Genomic DNA, 20,465 nt, shown 5'->3' on the forward strand with positions numbered 1-20,465 from the left:
ACCAAAGAAAACATATTATAGAAGAAAATTGCATAACATTATGAAACAGAATCATATGAGTTGTAAATATGAAAAAGTTTTTTAAACATAAAAATACAATAAAAATAAACACTAGTTACAATCTAATTCACGTACTTTTACCTTACCGGACCTTTAGTCGCGTTATTCTTTTATACAATCTGCTTTTTAATTAATTTTTTAATCCTTGTAGCGATCAAAGCAGGGCGCATGACACATCATTGCATGTTTACACTGGACACACTGTATTTGATCTGTTGTTATCTGCCATTAGACCCCTTGAGCCTTTGACGTACTTATGCTCAGATATTCGTCTTCTGTTGATTCAATGAAAGATGGTGACGCTTTAATTAGCCGCTGTGGTGAATCTATGTTCTTCTTTCTGGTCCGACAAATGCAATTGGTATTTCTTCGTCGATGAGTTTCAGACAAAGCCGACAATCTCCTCTTGACGGAAGCACCTGTAAAAAATCAAAGCATTAACGAAACTTACCTCTATAAGGTAAACAAATACCCTTTTCACCATTTAATGCTTCTGTGTATGTTGAGATTACCGGTCATAGGTAGGCCTACAGTTAAAGAGTGACGTTGTATGAATCAACATATAATTGTCCAGGTACTTCATTGTTGCTCTGATGAATCCTTTCCGGGAAATGTTCCATGTCACAAAGCAAATTGAATATATTTGGATCGATATCATCTTTTAGATGGTTGACTGCTTCAATGTCATAATGTGTGTCCGTGAATTCAGATACGTATATAACGTCCATAATGCCTTCGGAACGCATTACCGCTTCATCTTCGTAATTATCTACCAGAGCAGCATTGAGGGTCACATCGGATACAATATCCCAGTATTTCCGTGCAAGGTGGTTTTTGATTGGTGCGTATGGTGTACGAGTGTATTTTAATTCAGCGTCATAAGTTTTCTTGTCTACATCCAGGACAGGCTCAAAGTGTGCACATAAGTTTGATAGGTAGATGTTTCTTTCAGATACTAAATCACCAAACTGATTACTTATTGGTGCATATTTCAACCATTCATAATGTGGAAGCCCTTTCCTTCTTCCATATTTACTGTAAACATAAACATTCGTATTTGACATGGTCGCAAATGCCATGATTTCGATGTCCGAACCCCATGTCCCATATTCCCCCATTCTCGTGTCTTCCACGTATCGTTCAAATGATCTGGATTCAATTTTTTCAAATAGGTTTTTGTTCATGGACATATAGTTTAGTATGTAATCCCGTACAACTACATGGTAGTTCTGGACACCAAAGAGAATATAACTCAAAGCCCTAAAAAGACAGTTGCCGTCCCCTCTCATATTAACAACTTTAGTAGGCCTGGCTGCCTTGTCCATTTCACATTTTAAGTGAGTTTTGTGAAAATTTTTGACATTGATACCAAATGGTGCTGCCTTTTCAAGCTGCCAATTGGCATCGACAGGAAAGAATAACTTTCTTGAAGTTTTCGTGTTGAGGTATACCACATCACTATCAGATACAGGCCTACTGTTGTCATGGTCATCATCCGGTGCGACATTATCATTGTCTAATGTAGGTATGTTATCGAGATTATCCAGTGTGATATCATCGTTCTTGGATGTAGGTATGTTAATGTGATCATCCGGTGTGATATCATAATTCTTGGATGTAGGTCTGTTATCGTTATCATCAACATTCTTGGATGTAGGTATGTTAATAATGTGATCATCCGGTGTGATATCACCATTCTTGGATGTAGGTATGTTATCATGGTGCGTTACTTCAGGTGGGATGTCTGGCGTTCGCTTTCGTTTCTTTGGAGGGAGATGCTTATCATTGGTATTACATTTCTGTTTAGTGCTTGATGATGGACAGTTCAAAGAGGTTGTTTTATCGGACTTGTAATGTCTGATCTTGTTTCCGTTAACAATAGCCCTTCTTCCTTTTAGTCGATATGTATTGTGAGTGAGGACTTTTTCTATAATATATGGACCAGTCCATCGAGCATTAAGTTTGCCTCCCTTTCTTGACAAATTTCTGGAATTCTGCAAGAGCACTTGATCTCCTGCATAGTACGTGTTGCTTTTAACACCAGCATCATGATAATGTTTTTGCTTTTTCTGTGCTTTTTTGATATTTTCTGATGCCTTTCTCCTTGAATCTTTGAGTTTCAAAAAAGCGTCCACTCTTATTTTTAAAGGAACAGTTCCGGATATGTCATCTTTATTAGACGAAACGATGGGAATACGTAATTCTACAGGCAACACAGCCTTTCTACCGTAAACTAATGAGAATGGGTCACATTTCGTAGACTTGTGCTCGGATGTTCTGTAGGCAAACAACACGTATGGGAGTTGTATATCCCAGTCATTTTGGTCTGCGTTGGTCAACGTCATAAGCATTGTGCAAAGTGTTCTGTTAAAGCGCTCCGTTTGCCCGCCTGTTTGAGGATGGTATGGTGAGGCAACTCTGTGGTCTACCCCAATCAGCTTACAGAAGCTGTCATTCAGCTCATTACAAAACTCTCTACCCTGGTCTGTAATCAATATAGAAGGTGTTCCATGTCTGCAGACAAAATCAATAAAAGATCTCAGCACTGTTTTAGCAGATTTATCTGGAATTGCATCAGCTTCCACCCATTTGGTAAGGTACTCCGTAAATACAAGTAAGTACCGATTACCTGAAACACAGCAAATAATAATATAATAAGCCGTAATAATAGTAGTGTCAAAATGTCATGATGAGATGTACAACACCCGAACTGTACGAATGAAATAACAATAATAATAACAATATTAATATCAATAAATATAATAAGAACAAGAACAATAATAATATCGTGGATTTACATAGCGCCTAATGTTGTAAAACCTCTATGCGCTGAACAGTATTACCCCAGTCATGGTTTGGATCAAATTAAAACAGGCAGAAATAAAGATTATTACAGTATAGCCATAATCGATGTAAATCCGGTGACAATAATAAGAGCATCTGATTCTTGGTAAATCTAGTTTTTGTTGACAGTGTAAAAAAGAGAACTGTCATAATTTTAGTTTAGTTAACAATTTCAAGAAACCTCACAGAAATTGCGCTTGTGCCTTTACAATAATAAATTTAAGTTCAGCTCTATTACAATAAAGGCCGAACAGAACTAATTATTAACTGTAATTTTAGGCCCTGAAGAATGAATTACAAAGTTTTCTGAACGTATTTCATTCATGTCTTCTTGCTTTTTACTTTTACGTTTTGATTTAGCTTTTTTATCCAGTCACAGCATTTTTGTTTTTCAGTAATTTGTCATGAGATACCTTACCATTTTCTGTCTTTACCAAAGGCCCAACAATATCCATACCGATCTGTCTGAAAGCAGTATCTGTTACGGGTATAGGTTGAAGTGGCACTTTTGCTTTTTTTAAAACTTCTTTCCGTTGGCACTGATCACAGGCGGCTATAAAATTACGAACACCATCAAATGACCCCTTCCAATAATACCTTTCGCGTATCTTTTTCCAACTGTTAAAAAAAAAATGTGTTTATTGTATTGATGATATTCAATCTCTTTGTAGGTTTACTATTGACCTTAAAACTGTATTATGGATTCTTTAAATATTTTAATTTTATTTTGTTTTTTAATATTATTTATTATTTATTACCGCAGTTCACATCACCATTCTCATCAATGCATTATAATAACATTACAGTTTGGCGTTCCATATATTTTAACTTTTCGTTTAAGGCAAGCACTGGGCACAACTGATTAATTAACTTTTAATATTTATCTATGTTTCTAGTTTTTTTATTTGACAATGATAAATGAATATTGAAAAGGGAAAAGATACCTTCTATGAAAAATGTCCATCAGTCCGTGATGATTCCGTGTCACATTGTACCAGGGAGATTTACATCTCCCTGATTGTACCGTGTTTACATTCTAAATACCCCCATATAAACTTCAAATTGAGTGCAGCCTCCCATACAAAATAACTACGCCCTCAATCTGGTAATAATTCACTCAGGCAATAAAAAACTAACTTGAAAAGTATAAATAATTAATTGTCCTACTAGAATTATTGTGTACGCTTGGTGAATGTGCGACAGAGTAGATATAAAAATCGCCACTTTTTTTTTAAAATAAACAAGGGGAAATATATACGTTTTAACACTACATACTGGTTAAATTTATTTATTTTTAAAATGTAGAGGACACCCTATTAAGGAAACCGGGTACTTTTTAGTGAGCCACAATGGTAGATTGCGAGAGGTAGTGGTCCTTTAAAATAGGTGGTCACTTACGAAAGATGTGGTCGATAAGGGAGGTGGTCGCTTACGATATGTGATCGATTATGAGAAGCGGTCTCCTAACAGAGAGGTCGTTTATTAGAAGTGGTCACTTAAGAGAGGTGATTTATACAAGAGTTGGTATATTATGAGAAGCGGTCCATTTAGAGATATGGTGGTCTTCTAAAAGAGATCATCACTTACGAGAGGCGGTCGAAAATAAAAAGCGGTCGCTTACGAGAGTTGTGGTTGTTAAGAGAGGTGGTCGCTTACTACGAGAGGTGGTCGATTATGAGAAGCGGTCCATAATGAGAGGATGTGATCACTTACAATAGTTGGTCGATTATGGGAAGCGATCCCTTAACAGAGACGATGGCCGTTTAATAGAGGTGGTCACCCAAAAAAGTTGTCGTTACGAGAGAGGAAGTCGATTATGAGAAACGGTCCCTTAAAAGAGTTGGTTGCTTACGATGTGTGGTCGTTTTAGAAAGTTGGTCGGTTACGAGACGTGGATAGATGGATAGCTAAGTAAACAGATGCATTTGCACATGATTTAGACATTTAGGTTTGTAAAATATATATTTTCTACATTAGCTGGCGATAGTCCTACATTAGCTGGGATGCAATTTTCGTTCCTACATTCGTTGTTGATCGTTCTACATGGTGTTAATTTTTTTCATTACATAAGCTGCAGGTGGTTTTACTCCATTACCGGGGGATTGGAAACTAGTTTTGTTATTGAAAATGCGTTTTTTTTAAAGAAGTATTCCCTAAAAAAAAATGTAATAATCCACTTTAAAGTTACATAATAAAAGTCTTCTTCCTTACCTTTTTTTTTGTCAAATTGTGTTTTCTTTCATAAGTATACATTTTAAACGAACGAAAGTTAATACTGATATGGCTTTTTGCATTATGAATGAGCAACTAATATTGAACATATTTATTATACCAAGACCTGAATAAGTTTTCATTCGGGAAGTATTTGTATCACTATTTAAAACTAAGATATCTCTCATGAGGGATATCTCTATATTACTTACTTACCAAGATATTTAGAATGGAAGATTCTTGTCCCATTCGGAATATCACAAGTGGATTTTTTTCTGTGTTAGTTATGCAGTGGGCACGTGTAGAGTACCGTATATGAACTGTTATAAAACTAAAACATTACTATTATAGATAGAGCTAGTTGTACTGTATTCTTCTTGGTTTTTCGAGGTGTAATAAGCCTACAAAAAAATATCTATTAACATAGATATTTCTTTTAAAAAGTAAGACATCTTAGTTTTCAATTGAAATAATCTATCTTTATTAAAAGAGATATCTTAATTTTGAACTAAAGATATATGCGTTGTGTAGCACTGTGTAAATTATATAATAATAATCTGTCAAATTATTGAAACAGTGCTCATATTCGGAACATTTTTGATTAATTATTGAATGCCAATATATGTTTTGTATTTTTTACATGTGATATTTTATGTTCAACTTCAATATATTTATACAATTAATTGCGATAATATATTGAGTAGAAATTATTATCGACTTAACATATTTTTCATTCATGGAGGTATAAAAATATGTTTGAATCTATATATAAAATACTAACTTCATAATGTACACGGTCATTATACATTTTTCAATTGATAAGTATTAGTTATTATTCATTTAATTCATTCATTTAATCATTTGTTTCGAATTCTGTGGTCCACAGAAAGTAAAATTACGTATAAAATCATTTAAAAACAATGCTGTACTAATTACTAATACTCATCTCAGGATGGCATTCCACCTGGCCAAACATATAAACAGTTTTAAAGTCACCCAGAAACTTATCGAAGCTTAAATATTATTTAATTGACAAACTTTAAACTTACGTTTTGTTGACACCCAAGTGACCACCATGTGCCTGCTTATGGATACTGTTTAACACTTCGTTTTTTTCTTTCGGTAACAATACACGCAACAATCTACCAGAATGTTGTTTGTAATACAAGATATCACGAAGAATTGTAAAGTTCTTGGCTTTCCGTCGCAAACTTCGTTTTAATATTTCAGAATAATTTACAGGATAAACGTTGTTTTGTAGATAGTTTCTCAAGGCATCAAACTCATGATCGGCCATAATGATAATAAGTAAAAATAGAAAGAAGGCAGATTGTAACGAACAACACCGTGATTGGAACTTTGCAAGCAAAGTGAATGATTTTTTAAATGTAGGAGGTTTTGAACAAACATTGAGCCAATCAGCTTCTTGCTACATTTGTTTTAACCAATTGCCGATTAGAAGAAAGAGCAAACAGTTTTGTCAGGTGTAGGCCTATAATTTAAACTTTGTGCCTTAAGTGGATGTCACGAACTCCTTTTACGTATGTTTCCGAGCGGTTGAAAATACTTTAGAAACTCCCTTGTGACATAAAAGTATACACACCAAATTCACAAAGTTGTAAAATAACTCAAAAACAAATCTTTAATTTCAATCAACTTCAACTTTCAACAACCCAGTAAGCATTTTAAACAACAGCTTCACAATAACTTTTACAATCTAATATCCAACCTCTAATATCCAACAACATGACAATAGTTTTACATCCCTTTATATACAAGATGTTCCTATCCTTCTATATCATTCTTTATACTTCTTATTCTATTTGATTACAGTTTCTATTAATAGCATACTGGAATGTTCCTGATTGTTATTATATTAATTATACATGATGTCTTAAATGTAAACATCTTATTCTAGAATGTTCATGGTTAGGGAATGGTAATTTATTACAGTGGCAAGTACACAAAAAATGAGAGAAAAAAACTATTGGAGGGAAATGCCATTTATTAAATTAAATTTCGAAGATACTCTTATTGGTAAACGCTTCAGTCGTTCTATTACACAATAAATAGCACATTCAGATAGGAGTATAAAATATAATCATATAGTTATTCTTTATTACATATTATACGTTCATCTCAAATTATATTATAATATTAATTGAAATTGTATTTAAATTTGTATCCGTTTTTGTCGACAGGACCACAATGCAAAACAAGTATATTTCTACTTGATTGTGTATAATCCTGTATAAATATGTTGTTAAATAAATAAAATAATATTAAATAGTAATCTACGTAAAATAATATTATAGTACATAAGTTCGTATTAAAACCGTTCAGGCTATGAGGCAACCCCCGCTCCCTGTATATTAAATAGAAACATTTTTTATAATACTTATACTAGAATCATATACTAATTTATTTAGTTATTTTTTAAAATAAGAGAATTAAATTACGTAACATACTGTGGTATATAATTCTTGTAATGAAATCATATTCATGGTAAGCGTAATCTTAATTTGAGATATGGCAAGTTCGCACCCCTTCTCCTGACAAATAACAGATGACAGTTAACACGACTACCGGTAATTAATATCTCCCGAGAGCCGCTGTTTTGAGGTTGACCTGACAATTGTGGCCTGAGTTATGGGACATTACCCTTGCTGGACATCTGGTAAAAATAAATACTGATTATGCTGCCACTTTAGTACACAAAACAATAAATAAAAAAAAATAAAAAAACACAACTTGTGGCATTTCCTTTACACTAGTCCCTGTTCAAAACCGCTAGTGCAGAAAACGGCAGCAAATGTCGTCGAAACTGTCAAATCCACCCATGTAGTAAAACCTAGAACTAGCTAATGTAGAAACACCAACAGTTATTTATTAAATAAAAATCAACATTAGCTAATATACAACTTAACAGGTAATGAAGTAACGAAAATTGCCTCACAGCTGATGTAGTTAATATCGCCAGCTAATAAAATAATAATTATATATTTTACAAACCTAAATGTCTAAATCATGTGCAAATGTATTTCTCTACTTAGTTTAGCTGTCAGTCTATCCACCTCTCGTAAGTGATCGGCTTTCAAAACGTAGCACTCTGATCGTAAGCAACTACCCTTGTTAGCGACCACCTTTAATATTTAAAAGGGACTACCTCTGTTAAAGGACCGCTTCTCACAATGGACAACTTCCTGAAGGGGTAACCTCCTCTCATAAGGGACTGCTTTTCATAAACTACCACCGCTCGTAGACGACCACTTCTTTTACCGACTACACCTCCCGTAAGTGACCACCTCAATAGAGGTGGTAATTTGCGAAAGGTGGTTGTTACGGATGGTAGTCGATTATGAGAAGTGGTCCCAGTGGAGAGGTGGACGTTTTTTTTTTATAGAGAGGTCGACACTTTAGGCGTGGTCGTTAAGAGAGGTAGTCCGTCATGAGGTTGATTATGAGAAGCCGAGGTGGTGGTCCTTTAAAATAGCTCGTCCTTGACGAGTGGTGTGGTCGTTAAGAGATGGTGGGCGATTATCAGAGACGGTGGTCGTTCAATAGAGGTGGTTACTTACTAGAAGTGGTTGTTGGTTGGTTGGTCACTTACGAGACGTGGATAGATGGATAGCTACCGGTAAGTAAAGAAATGCATTTTCACATGATGTAGATAGGTTTTTAAATTATACAATATTTTCAACATTAGCTGTGAGGCAATTTTCGTTACTACATTATCTGCTGACCGTTCTAAATTAGCTGGTGTTGATTTTAAAAATTGATACATAAGCTGTTGGTATTTCTGGTATTAGCTGGTGGTTTCTATGTTTATATGTCCATATAAAACAAAAATACAACCGCGATTTTTTAAACTCAGCTGCATGTACAGACATTGTGGCAAAGACGTTTTAAACGCTTCATTTCAATATAAGCCATTATTCTATAAATTTGATGTATAACGGTATTGGACTGTTTGTATTGGGAACGAAATACCCTAATATTCGAAAAAAACAAAAAACCGAAATACCCTTGAGTGAACGAATAATTATGATGCGCAATTAAGGTGTTTATTTTGCCATATAAAATATAAAAAACAAATATTTTTTGGTAATATGCATCAACAATATTTTTCAAATGTATTTTAGATAAATAAATAAATAATGTAAAGTCTCTAGAAACAAAGCAAATATTGTGACTAACCAATTCAATGTTTTATTAAATAAAAACAAAAATCAGGCATCTGTGAAAAAAATATAATGAAAAAGAACTGACTTTAACAATGACGAACTTACTTGTTTAAAGAACTTTTGTTATCAGTTGATATTATTAAATTAGTAGCAGTATTATGAATATTACAAAATAATATTTTGAGAACTGAAAAATATTTTGAGGGAACGAATATATTTAGGGAGAACAAAATAAGATTTCAAGAACTGAATAATATAAAAAACGAATTACTACTTCGAGACAAGGAATGATGATGATGATGATGATGATGATCGAGAGAACGAAATAATTTCGAGGGAAATTATTTCGTTCTCTCGCGAAGTAGTAATTCGAATTTCAAATGAAATAATATTTCGAGATAACGAAATAGGTAGGCCCTATGCCTATATGATTTAGTGATATTCATTCCCTCGAAATAATAATACAGTAGGCTATATATTTTTCAAGTTGTCGATTTACTTCAAATTGACAACAGGTTGTATATACTCAATCAAAAACAAACAATTTAATTTGATTAGACTATATGTCTCCAGATATAATAATAGTAATATTTATTTCAATCCACTTGATATTTTGCGATTCAAGTTGGTATTCTAAGGAATTATAATTACCCTAACGGGAGTTGGTGAACGTCCAGTGCCCTAGTTTTTACGGGGTTAATATGATGTCGATGTCTCGATGGTCCTACTTTTTTATCGATGAAAGCTGCCCGGGTGGTTGCGGCCATTTTCAACAGCTAGTATTACAATATTCAATGCTGAAAATTGTCCAGTGGACACTTTCAAACACCGGACAGATTTAAATCTTACACCGGCCATAATTATGTCCGTGGTGTGTGTTGTGTGTGGATGATAGATAATAAATGTTATAAATTTAAATTTATCAATACTAGACTACGACAGTTTGCCTTTTTCAAAAATCAATTATTTACGAGCACAAAAATGTTTATCAAAAGTTCTTTCTAAAATAAAAGATTCTTCTTGTGCTTTAAAATAGAGGGCGCCATTCATAATAACCTTTATGCGCCATCAAAATAAAAGGTTTTTGGTAAACAACAATAGCTAGCTAGCTGCAGAAGTTACGTATCCTAAATTTGAACACAATAACTGCATAACTCTCCCTCTTTCTGATGTTATCTTGGCAAAATTTTGCCACTATTGTACTAGAGGAGAGTTAGAGCAGACAAATGAATCTCGCAAGCCTAGGACGACAGCCAGATTCCCCTTTATTATTTGCTACGTTTAATCAAGATTGCACGTAAGTAATTATCAGGAGGCCTACCTAGACTACGTACAGTACAGTACTTGGGACAGAACACTGTTTATGTATAGGTTGGCCAGTGGTGTATTATTGTGGCGCAGCTGTCAAACAAAGATGAACTTTGCACTAAGGATTAGGGATTTATTGTGTTGATGATCTTATAATTGTTTATTCGCAGACATAGGCCTAGATTGAAAATAAATCTTCTGCACTTTAATAATTTCTTTTTTCTATATATATAATATTATTAAAACTACTGCGTTTAGCTAGTGCCACCAGATAGGCCTACTACTTTTTTTTTTAAATTCTTAGCTTGAGGTCCAGAAATTGTTTTGTGGTTTTTGCCTTTTGTGAAAAAATATATATCCACTTCATTGATTTTTCCAAATTTGTACTTTGTTTTCTATTATTGTCCCTTTGAACTCATATTTGAGTGTTTTGTTCTTTTGTTGCTTCCTGCTGAATCTAAAAATGTATTCAATAATAACATAATTTTCCTTTTCTTACAGAGATTGCTGCAAAGATAAATTAACACAACCACCCTCTTCCCCACCAATTCTAACCCCATAACTTCCATAGTGTATGAATGCATTGTTTACATACACTCTACCCTTGTTAATCCCATCCCTGTGACTGTCAGCCTTCACATTTTACCACCCCCATGTCTCTTGAACAGCATTTAATACTATGTATTATATTATGAGTCTAGTCTGGATACCTAATTAGGTAGTAGTGGAATTATACTTGAATGCAATAATGTGGAATTTACCAAATTCTTGTGTCCATATATTATTTAACCTAAATTAGGGGGGAGGGATTATACTTGAGCATATGATTATATACTCCATCATATAATGGTACATTAATTAAATATTACAATATTGAAAATATTTATAATTTGTTCGTAGGTCCTTGGCAGTTGGTACTGAAACAGGCTATCGGTTGTTCTCACTCAACTCTGTTGACAAACTTGAAACAATCTATGAATCTGGTAAGCTATATTACAGGTGTATAAATGGGAACCCTGTTTAGATCAAGACACAACTTTGCGCTGATTACTAGCTGCATTATAGGAGTATGTTTCCATACATGTTTGATCAAAAAAATGACTGGGATAATAATGTTCAGCACTTAGAGGTTGCACAACATTAGATGCTATATAAATTCAGGATATTTTTATTATAATTATTATAAAGCTCTGTCTACACTATCAAACTAGTTTGACAAAAAAATGTGATGTGCCGAAATATGGAAGCGATATACCCAAATATGATAGTGATATGACACATTTTTTTGTCACATAAATGTTGATAGTGTTGACAGAGCTTTTAGGCTTTATTATTTTTTATATACAAAATTGCAATGAACAAAACAAACAAACGCTGTCTTGCAACTAGGCAGCAAAAATATACCCAGAAGCATGCATATTTGTTATCTTTCTTTATGCAATTCCAAAGTTTATCATAATCTAAAAATAGAAATGATGTAATCCTATAAATTATATTTTTAGGAATGTTCTATAATAATAGGCATCAAATTTTTAACTTCATTACATCATTTATATTTTTAGAATATGATCAATGTGTAATAGAAATATTAAAAAAAACATCATTTTTATAACAATTATTTTATTTTATCACCAGTAATTTAATCTCTTATTGAAGAAATAATTATATGTAATTCATTTTTTATATTAGTGAATACATGCAATTATTATTGTTTGAATAAATATAAATAAAAAGTAGGTCAACATTATTTCAAAAATATCAATGATGTATTATAGGTCAAGATTATAAATTAATTCATTATAATATTTATGAAATCATGATTCAAACACATTTTTATAAAGCCATTACTACTGTACGAATATATAATAATATAATAATATTCATTGAATGACTTGTTTTTAAGACAATGAGGATATCTGTATTGTGGAACGTCTCTTCTCTAGCAGCCTAGTCGCTATCGTCAGCTTGTCGTCGCCACGGAAACTGAAGGTATGCCATTTCAAGAAAGGAACAGAAATATGCAACTACAGTTACTCCAACACAATCCTGGCCGTCAAGCTCAACCGGATGGTAAGACGTCTGATATTGTCCTTTTTATTCCTAGTTCTTTGGCAGATTTAGAGAGTAGCACTTGTAGTCCAGGAGTATTAGACAAAAAAGGGCCAAAGGTAGAAATAAATATGCTAAAGCTGAATTTTTCAGGATAGGTCCCTGAGGTTGTCTCGAACAATATTTACTAAAGTTCCAGTGTTTTCCCGGTCTGCTTCAACCCGCTTGGACTATTTTTCAAAATGGCTGCCATCTTTTTCTTATTTGAGAAAAGATGGATTTTTTTACTAATGAAGTACAGTAGTACCCTTGGGGATGTAGGTCAAGAGTTCGAGGGTTGGGTATAAAAAATTAATGGTAGGTGGAATAAAATTAAAACGATAATTATATCCATGACTCTGAAAATTGTAAAGTTTACACCCAAGTATGTTAAATGTATATATGGTAGTGGAGCTGTTGGTGGTTAACATGCATGCCCTTCCAACCCCAGTGCTAGGGTTGTAACTCACAACTCTTGCAACTCCACTCCCTAAGCTTCAAATGAGACTTGGTTTATAACACGATAAATTATAAAATAGTTTATCCATCCTGTAATTGAAGAGTTGCTCGCTATTGGATGCGCATGAAATAAACAAATTGTAAAAATATAATATGTGATTCAATTTTTGTTTTCATTTTCAGCGACTTATAGTTGCCCTGGAAGAGAGCTTGTACATTCACAACATACGAGACATGAAGGTACTACACACGATACGTGAGACACCTGCCAACCCTCTTGGACTGTGCGCTCTCTCCATCAGTAATGATAACTGTTACTTAGCCTATCCAGGTAGCAGTCATATAGGAGAAGTGCAGATCTTTGATACCGTCAATTTACAAGCAGTTAATATGATACCGGCTCATGATAGTTGTCTGGCTGCTCTTGCATTTGACTCGTCTGGTTCTAAACTTGCCACCGCCTCAGAAAAGGTTTGTTATTGCAGAGCTTTCGATTTGTGATGACCAAACTCTGTCTCAGGTTTGTTTATTGTCATGCAGAAATATTGAGATGTGTGTCCTTGGTCCTCCTTGGTTTCTATGTCCAGACAATGGCCGATGAAACATTGATTGACCTGACCTAGGTCATTGCAAATCAAAAGCTCCCGGTTAGCAATTACAGTCATTTGGGAAGTGTCTGGAAAATTAAGAAATTTTTAAATTTTAAGCCAATTGTATACCTTACTTTTGCTATGATGTGTATTACTGTCCAATGTTGTTATAAAAGAACATAGAACAAGTTTGGAAAAATTAAAAATTAGTGTTTCTGAATACTTAATAAATTCATTAATATTTTATTAATTTAAAGGGAACAGTTATTCGAGTGTTTACAATTCCTGATGGCCAGAAAATCTTTGAATTCCGACGAGGTGTAAAAAGGTAATTTCATTTTGGTTGTTTTTGTTCTTTTCTTTTTAATATAGTAGTGTATATTAATACAGTACATTTGTGTATGATAATATAACCCTCTAGATATAATTGACTTGACCATAAGGTCATATATTAAGGTCAAGAGAGGAAGCAATAAACAACACAGAGACTATACAGTAAAGAATATATATGTTTGTATTGTTTACAATCCTGTCTACTTACAAACATACATAATTAAAACAACAAAAAAATACAAAATCAAATACATTTGTGTTATTCTAGCTTAGCTGTTCCTGTTAATTATACTGGTAATACAAATTAGATTTAACCTTTCACCCACAATCACAAGTGACTAGCTTATAAGCTTATAAACTGGTCCATTGGTCTATATTATGAATTCAAACCTCTATTGAGGTTGTAAAAACAGACTAGTTATTGTAGACTTTAGTTACAAGAGTAAGGGATTTCCCTCCTGAGACCAAAGAGATTAACTAGAGAGTGAACCCCAAGGTAATCAAAGTTCAAAAAGGGAGTCACATGGAGACTACAGAGCCAATCAGATATATCACATTAAGTCACTCCCCCTACACCCAAAACCCACCTACCCACCAGTACACCTTTTGGTGTTGAGTGTGTTGAGCATATTAAATGCGAGAATGTATTCCCGAGATCCTTATATGTGAAAATTAAAAACATTTATCAAAATATTATATTATGTTTCAAGATTATAAATGTTATTACTGTAAACCGTGAGTTCATTTGATAAATTGTGTTTTTGTTTGCAGGTGTGTAAGCATAAGCTCTTTGGCATTCAACACCGAATCAACATTCCTCTGTGTGTCCAGCAACACGGAAACAGTTCACATTTTTAAACTTGAAACACCAAAAGAAAGGTTTGTCAAAAATTACAATTGTATACGCCTTACCATAATGATTTACAGTACATATAATATTTTTCCATAATTTGAAATAGAGTGCGTTTTCAGTTGGAATCTGTACAAATTAAGCTCGACTCACTATATTTCTTACCTTTTCTATTTTACTATTGTTTTATTTTGATTTGATTTATTCAATATCGGCTCATAACAATTACAACAGAATACATAAAAATACAAAAAGAAACAAAAAGCCAGGATTGTCAAAAGCGAACCCAATCACTGTTTAAAGACTTTCAGTCCCACAGTCTTGTGCAGTAATCTTCTATAATATTTTTATGTTACTACACATACACTACTGATTGAAACTACCAATTACTTTTAAATAATTTTTTATTTCCATTATTTTGTTTGTAAATAATTAGCTTGTCTATTTTTTGGTCTTCTCCCCTCCTTATCTTTTTTACTGTTAAACTTGAACTATTATTTTTGAAACCAATTTTTTAATTTTTTTTAAAAAGTAATCTGGGGTCTCTATTATACAAACCTCCTGGTTTCCTGAGACTACATTTCATCATTTTCTTGAATCATTGTACATACTATTATTTTATTGTGATTTGATGAATAAAGGTATTTGTTGTTGTTGTATAATTTAGATTTAGATGATATACACAATATGTAGATTCTGTTATTATTATTATTATTGAAATATGTACAGTACTAAATCCGAGGATGAGCCTAGTACTTGGATGGGGTACTTAGGCAAGGCACTGATGAACTCGGCAACGTACCTACCATCCCAAGTAACTGAGGTGTTCTCTCAAGGCCGTGCATTTGCTACAATAAAGTTACCATTCTCGGGCATTAGAAACGTTTGTGCCCTTGTCACGTAAGTTGTGTACTTTATCTCTTTACTATCGTTCCCTCTTAATTTGCAGGAACTAAATCGCCTAAGCTTATACCATACAACCCCTATTATTAAGGGAACACCTTGGAGACCAAACAAAGTGTCCCCTTAATAGAGGTTATTGTCCTTCATTTGTTTCTTGAGAAAGTGTCCCCTTAATGGGGGTGTTCCAATAGAGGAGGTCTACTGTATATACACACACACAGTACACAGTACACAGTAGTGCATAACATATCTACTGTGAGAAACTTAATAGAGGCCTTCCTCCCCAAAGATCACAGTATTATGCAATAAGCTTATATATTTCCTATGTTTTTTATTTCTTCTTTTATTCAATGTCAACTTATCTTGTAGGATATCTAAACCCAGAGTGTTAGTTGCGGCAGCTGATGGCTATATTTATATTTACAACTTGGATCCCACAGACGGAGGGGATTGTACTTTACTTAAACAGCACAGGTAAGCCAATCTCTAAAATGGAATAACCCAATCCCTAAAATGGAATAACCCAATCCCTAAAATGGAATAACCCAATCCCTGAAATGGAATAACCCAATCCCTAAAATGGAATAACCTAATATTCACACATTAATTAAAACCAATAAAATTCATGGTAAATAGTGAGTCCTTCTGGTGTAGTAAATGTACAGGGCACTAATAATACAGATTGGAAACTGGAATTTTTGAATTAATGTCATCTGTATTTTCCCAAAGGCTTGACGGTGCTGAGAATACAGAAGTTCCATCAGAAAGTGCTGAAGGAGGCGACGACAACACAGCCGCTGAAGAACGCAGTGAACGGCCAGCAACATTAACACGAGGTACTTTTGCAGCAGCCGCTGCTTCTAATGTACAAACACAATCTTCAAAACATAATACCAAGGGTAGGTAAATGAACCACAAATGCTAGGCTGCATGAATTCGCTCTTTAACCTTCGACCCACGACCCTCTTCATGACATGCTTTGCTGGAGTGTATCGTCTGTATATCCAACATCTACCGGTGAGAGTAAACATTTTCTGGTTTAATTTGATTGGCTTTCTTACAGTAATGCTAGAAAAGGTGGTTGAGCTTTTATTTTAACATTGTTATTTATATAGCGCCTTTATAATTTTGCTGAGGATTTAACTTGTTTTTGTAACTGTGTCTATTGCATGAGATACTACCACCTATAATAGAAAAAAAGAATTTTAGGAACATTTTACAAAATATGGACTTTTCCATTTTTTGTTTGAGGGGTGTTGTTTCTGGGTATTTTTGTCTATATAGGTAGGGAATCTAAGCTATAGACTACTAGTACTAACAATTTAAATTGATTGTGCTGTTCTTAGATCTTTCTAATTAATGACTTGGTGATACCTGCCTTTTCCCCTTTTGACATTATTCCAACCCCACCCTTTGCTAGTTAAAGATTCACAATACTTTAATTCCCAAAAAAAATGAAAAAGAGTAGCTAGGGTGTAACAGTGGATAGGCTTCTGCATCATTGGTGCTCCAGCTTTATGTTGCTTCGTGGCCTACAACACCCATTTTGCACATTTTTCTAAGCCTATGGTTAATACAGAATTGTTAGGACAGTCTTGTTTTATGTATTGCTATTCACACTGCTTCTTTGATATTATCTTAATGAAAAACACGTTCTAACAACATAGGTTACACATAATAATCACTTTTAAATATAAACACATACTTATTATTGGTCTGCTTTTCATTTTCCATGATTCTTAAGCCTAGTTGAGACAGAGCTGTATACTAGCAAATGCCTAAGACTTGTATACAAATGCGAAACCATGATTCTTAAGCCTAGTTCAGACAGAGCTGTATACTAGTAATGCACTAGCAAATAAAAACATCTCAATGTACATACATTTACTAGTTTTCTGACATTTCATTTTTCCAGGTCTTTTGTTGGCCGTTCAATGTTCAAATAGTCGGCCGCTATGTTCTTTAAAATATTCCAAATGTTTCCACCTATTACTACAGTATTAAGAACGCTTTCTGAAAACCAGACTATAGTTGACTATATTAGGTTATACTACTAATAATATACAGTATTTACATTATCAAAAACACTGCTTGTAATAGTACACTACTCACTCCTTTTTTTGATAAAATTACAACATTATTATTTTTGCAATTTTTCAATACTTAAATGCATATTTGTATCTTAACGTTAACACCAGATTTGATATTATTCATTATCATTAATCAATATCATTAACAACATCATCATTATAATTAACTTCATAATCAGATTTAATCATTTTTGTTATAACATTAATAACTTCATTGAATCTTCACAAACAGTAAAGCTCTGTCTGCACTATCAAACCTTATGTGACAAAAAAATGTGACATGCCCATATATATGAACATGATGATGTCACTACCATATTTGTGCACATCACATTTTTTTTGTCAAACTAGTTTGATAGTGTAGACAGAGCTTAAGATTATATGTTTCTCCATGGTTTAAAGCTGCTTATTTAACTTTGCCATAACTCATTCCCTACAGATTATGCCCAAGCTACCGATAAATCAAGCAAACCCAAAACAGATGACCTTCTAGGTGAAGCTGTCGAGGACGAAGTCAATCGTGAGGGCGCCCTACCACTCAACGACGAAAATGAATTTCCACCGATGACTCATTACACAGACTCTTAAAGTATTCAAGACGAGGAAGAAGTGTATGGGTTACATAATATTATGTAATAATATCTCATAATATGATATTTATGGCCAATCATTGCCAGCCTTTTTTATCACATGATTTCATGCATATCCCGTAATTCAATGATGATTAAAGGTGTCGTATTCAATGCTTGGTTGGTTGGTTTTGTCATTACCTCATTTTCAAAGTGTGCCATGGTTTATTTTTTAACACATTTTTGTTACCGTTTTGTTTTAATATTATCATTTTTTGAACATTTTTCCACTAGTTATTTTACTTTTTTATGGAAAACTGCCAAATTTAAAAATATAATTTTTAAAATAAATATGATAATTATTTTTTTTTAAATTACTGTTTTTAAGTTTAATGAAAGGTTAATTCAGTTTTAGCACTTTTAAATTTTCAAGATTTTTTAGAAATTTAACTAAAGTGTATAGACTTTATGGGAATAGACTAAAATAAACATGTATATTAATGTTATATTATATATAATATTATATTATATATTTAGTAAATATAGTACTGTTTAAATTAACTTAATCATATATAAGTTTATAAGAGTAAGATTTGATCTTTTTTCCAAATACACTGTTATGTGTAATGTTTACTTTAACGTCAGATATCACTAAACAAGTAGTTACTATAATATTATTACAGATATATTTTGTGAAATAGAAAGACATCTTGTAAATATTTCAATGTTAAGTTACTATAGTCTTTGTACTTTTTTTTTCACAAATTGAGAACATTGCTGTTATGCTATAGATGTCTTAGTGCTGTAAATGTCCGAATCATATCTTATTTTGTGGCTGATCTGAGCAAGGAACGCCCTCATCGTTTGACAGTTGGCGACAATGACCAGTTTAGTCTCTGCCATCCTGAACCCTGAGTGCCAGCAATTCTTGGTTGTCTTCGTTTTCCCTGATTGTAAAATGTTGTGTTTGCTAATTTATTTTTTGCGCTTAAAAAATCAAATTCAAACTTGAAATGGGTTTCTTAAATATTAAGTTTCATATATCCTTATCTAATATAAAGTTAGTTATATATTTCAATATTAATTATTTTATCCTGGAATCCTCTTTTAAGAATTATATAGTAGAATAAAAAAATGGGTCAAAGTTCACACAAAATTTGACTGTTTTATATATAATTATACAGTAGTGTGGTATTACACCAGAATATGGCCTTACCACGTTGAAACACCGGTTCTCGTCAAATCACCGGTTCTCGTGTTAAGCCTGGGTAGAGCTTGGATAGGAGACCATCTGGGAATACCGGGTGCTGTATATGGAGCTGGAGTCCCATTAAGCATTTGAAGCAGCAATGCTGACTCTTATGGCAGCCCCAGAATTTAGTATCTGCGTCAGACGTATTGGCTTATACCTCTACTCTGGTTAAGATGGCCACTGGACGAAAGAAGTCCTTGGTCAATGTTCCAGCCATGGTTCTGGCTTAGTCATCATTCAGATGAATGTAAGACTTAATTGACATTGTCGTTTATGACAGAAGTCGTCCATATATAATCAATAGGCCTATTATTAATTGGGACTTCAGTTCTCTTTGAACCACTGAGAATACCACTCTTTATATGTTTTGACTTCTATTTTGAACATTCTATAAAAACTCCAATTTGGGGCACAGTTAGTAGATTTAGTGTCTGCAAATAAATTAGTGGTTTACTGTATTTAGAAGTCTTGGATTGAGGCTATACTGTATGAAATGATTTTAAATGTCCTCATACATTTTTATTTTATAGAAGTGGGTGGGTTTGATAGATAGCTCTCTACAATGATATGATATGTACTTTTGACTGATTATCATTCTAATTATCTTGGCATGCCTCAAGTAACTTTTATGTAAAATGTTATACAAATAAAATACAAATATTTGATTTTTGTTTTGCATTCTTTTCAATTTGTAAAGAAAAATGTTATTGACCAACAAATGGAA

The 20,465-nt window shown here is 33.3% G+C and overlaps 2 protein-coding genes across 3 annotated transcripts; one reads left to right on the forward strand and one right to left on the reverse strand.

Moving 5' to 3' along the window:
* Window positions 1–386: 386 nt before the first annotated feature.
* LOC140043054 (uncharacterized) lies at window positions 387–6,468 on the reverse strand. Its single transcript, XM_072087738.1, has 4 exons — window positions 6,165–6,468; window positions 3,323–3,522; window positions 639–2,689; window positions 387–479 (listed from the first exon to the last, which is right to left on the reverse strand). The coding sequence occupies exons 1-4, from the start codon at window positions 6,410–6,412 to the stop codon at window positions 387–389; spliced, it is 2,592 nt and encodes an 863-aa protein (XP_071943839.1). The 5' UTR covers window positions 6,413–6,468.
* A 3,926-nt stretch (window positions 6,469–10,394) lies between these two features.
* LOC140063150 (WD repeat domain phosphoinositide-interacting protein 2-like) lies at window positions 10,395–20,408 on the forward strand. 2 transcript variants are annotated; one of them, XM_072109610.1, is made up of 10 exons: window positions 10,395–10,596; window positions 11,508–11,590; window positions 12,511–12,677; window positions 13,338–13,625; window positions 14,002–14,072; window positions 14,849–14,956; window positions 15,657–15,827; window positions 16,200–16,304; window positions 16,560–16,729; window positions 18,360–20,408. In XM_072109610.1, the coding sequence occupies exons 1-10, from the start codon at window positions 10,526–10,528 to the stop codon at window positions 18,506–18,508; spliced, it is 1,383 nt and encodes a 460-aa protein (XP_071965711.1). In that variant the 5' UTR covers window positions 10,395–10,525; the 3' UTR covers window positions 18,509–20,408. The 2 variants fall into 2 exon arrangements, with proteins under 2 accessions (XP_071965711.1, XP_071965718.1); XM_072109617.1 differs by having other exon boundaries at window positions 16,560–16,666; window positions 18,360–20,407.
* Window positions 20,409–20,465: the final 57 nt, after the last annotated feature.

Source organism: Antedon mediterranea, chromosome 1 (assembly GCF_964355755.1).
Source record: "Antedon mediterranea chromosome 1, ecAntMedi1.1, whole genome shotgun sequence".
Lineage (NCBI taxonomy): Eukaryota > Metazoa > Echinodermata > Crinoidea > Comatulida > Antedonidae > Antedon > Antedon mediterranea.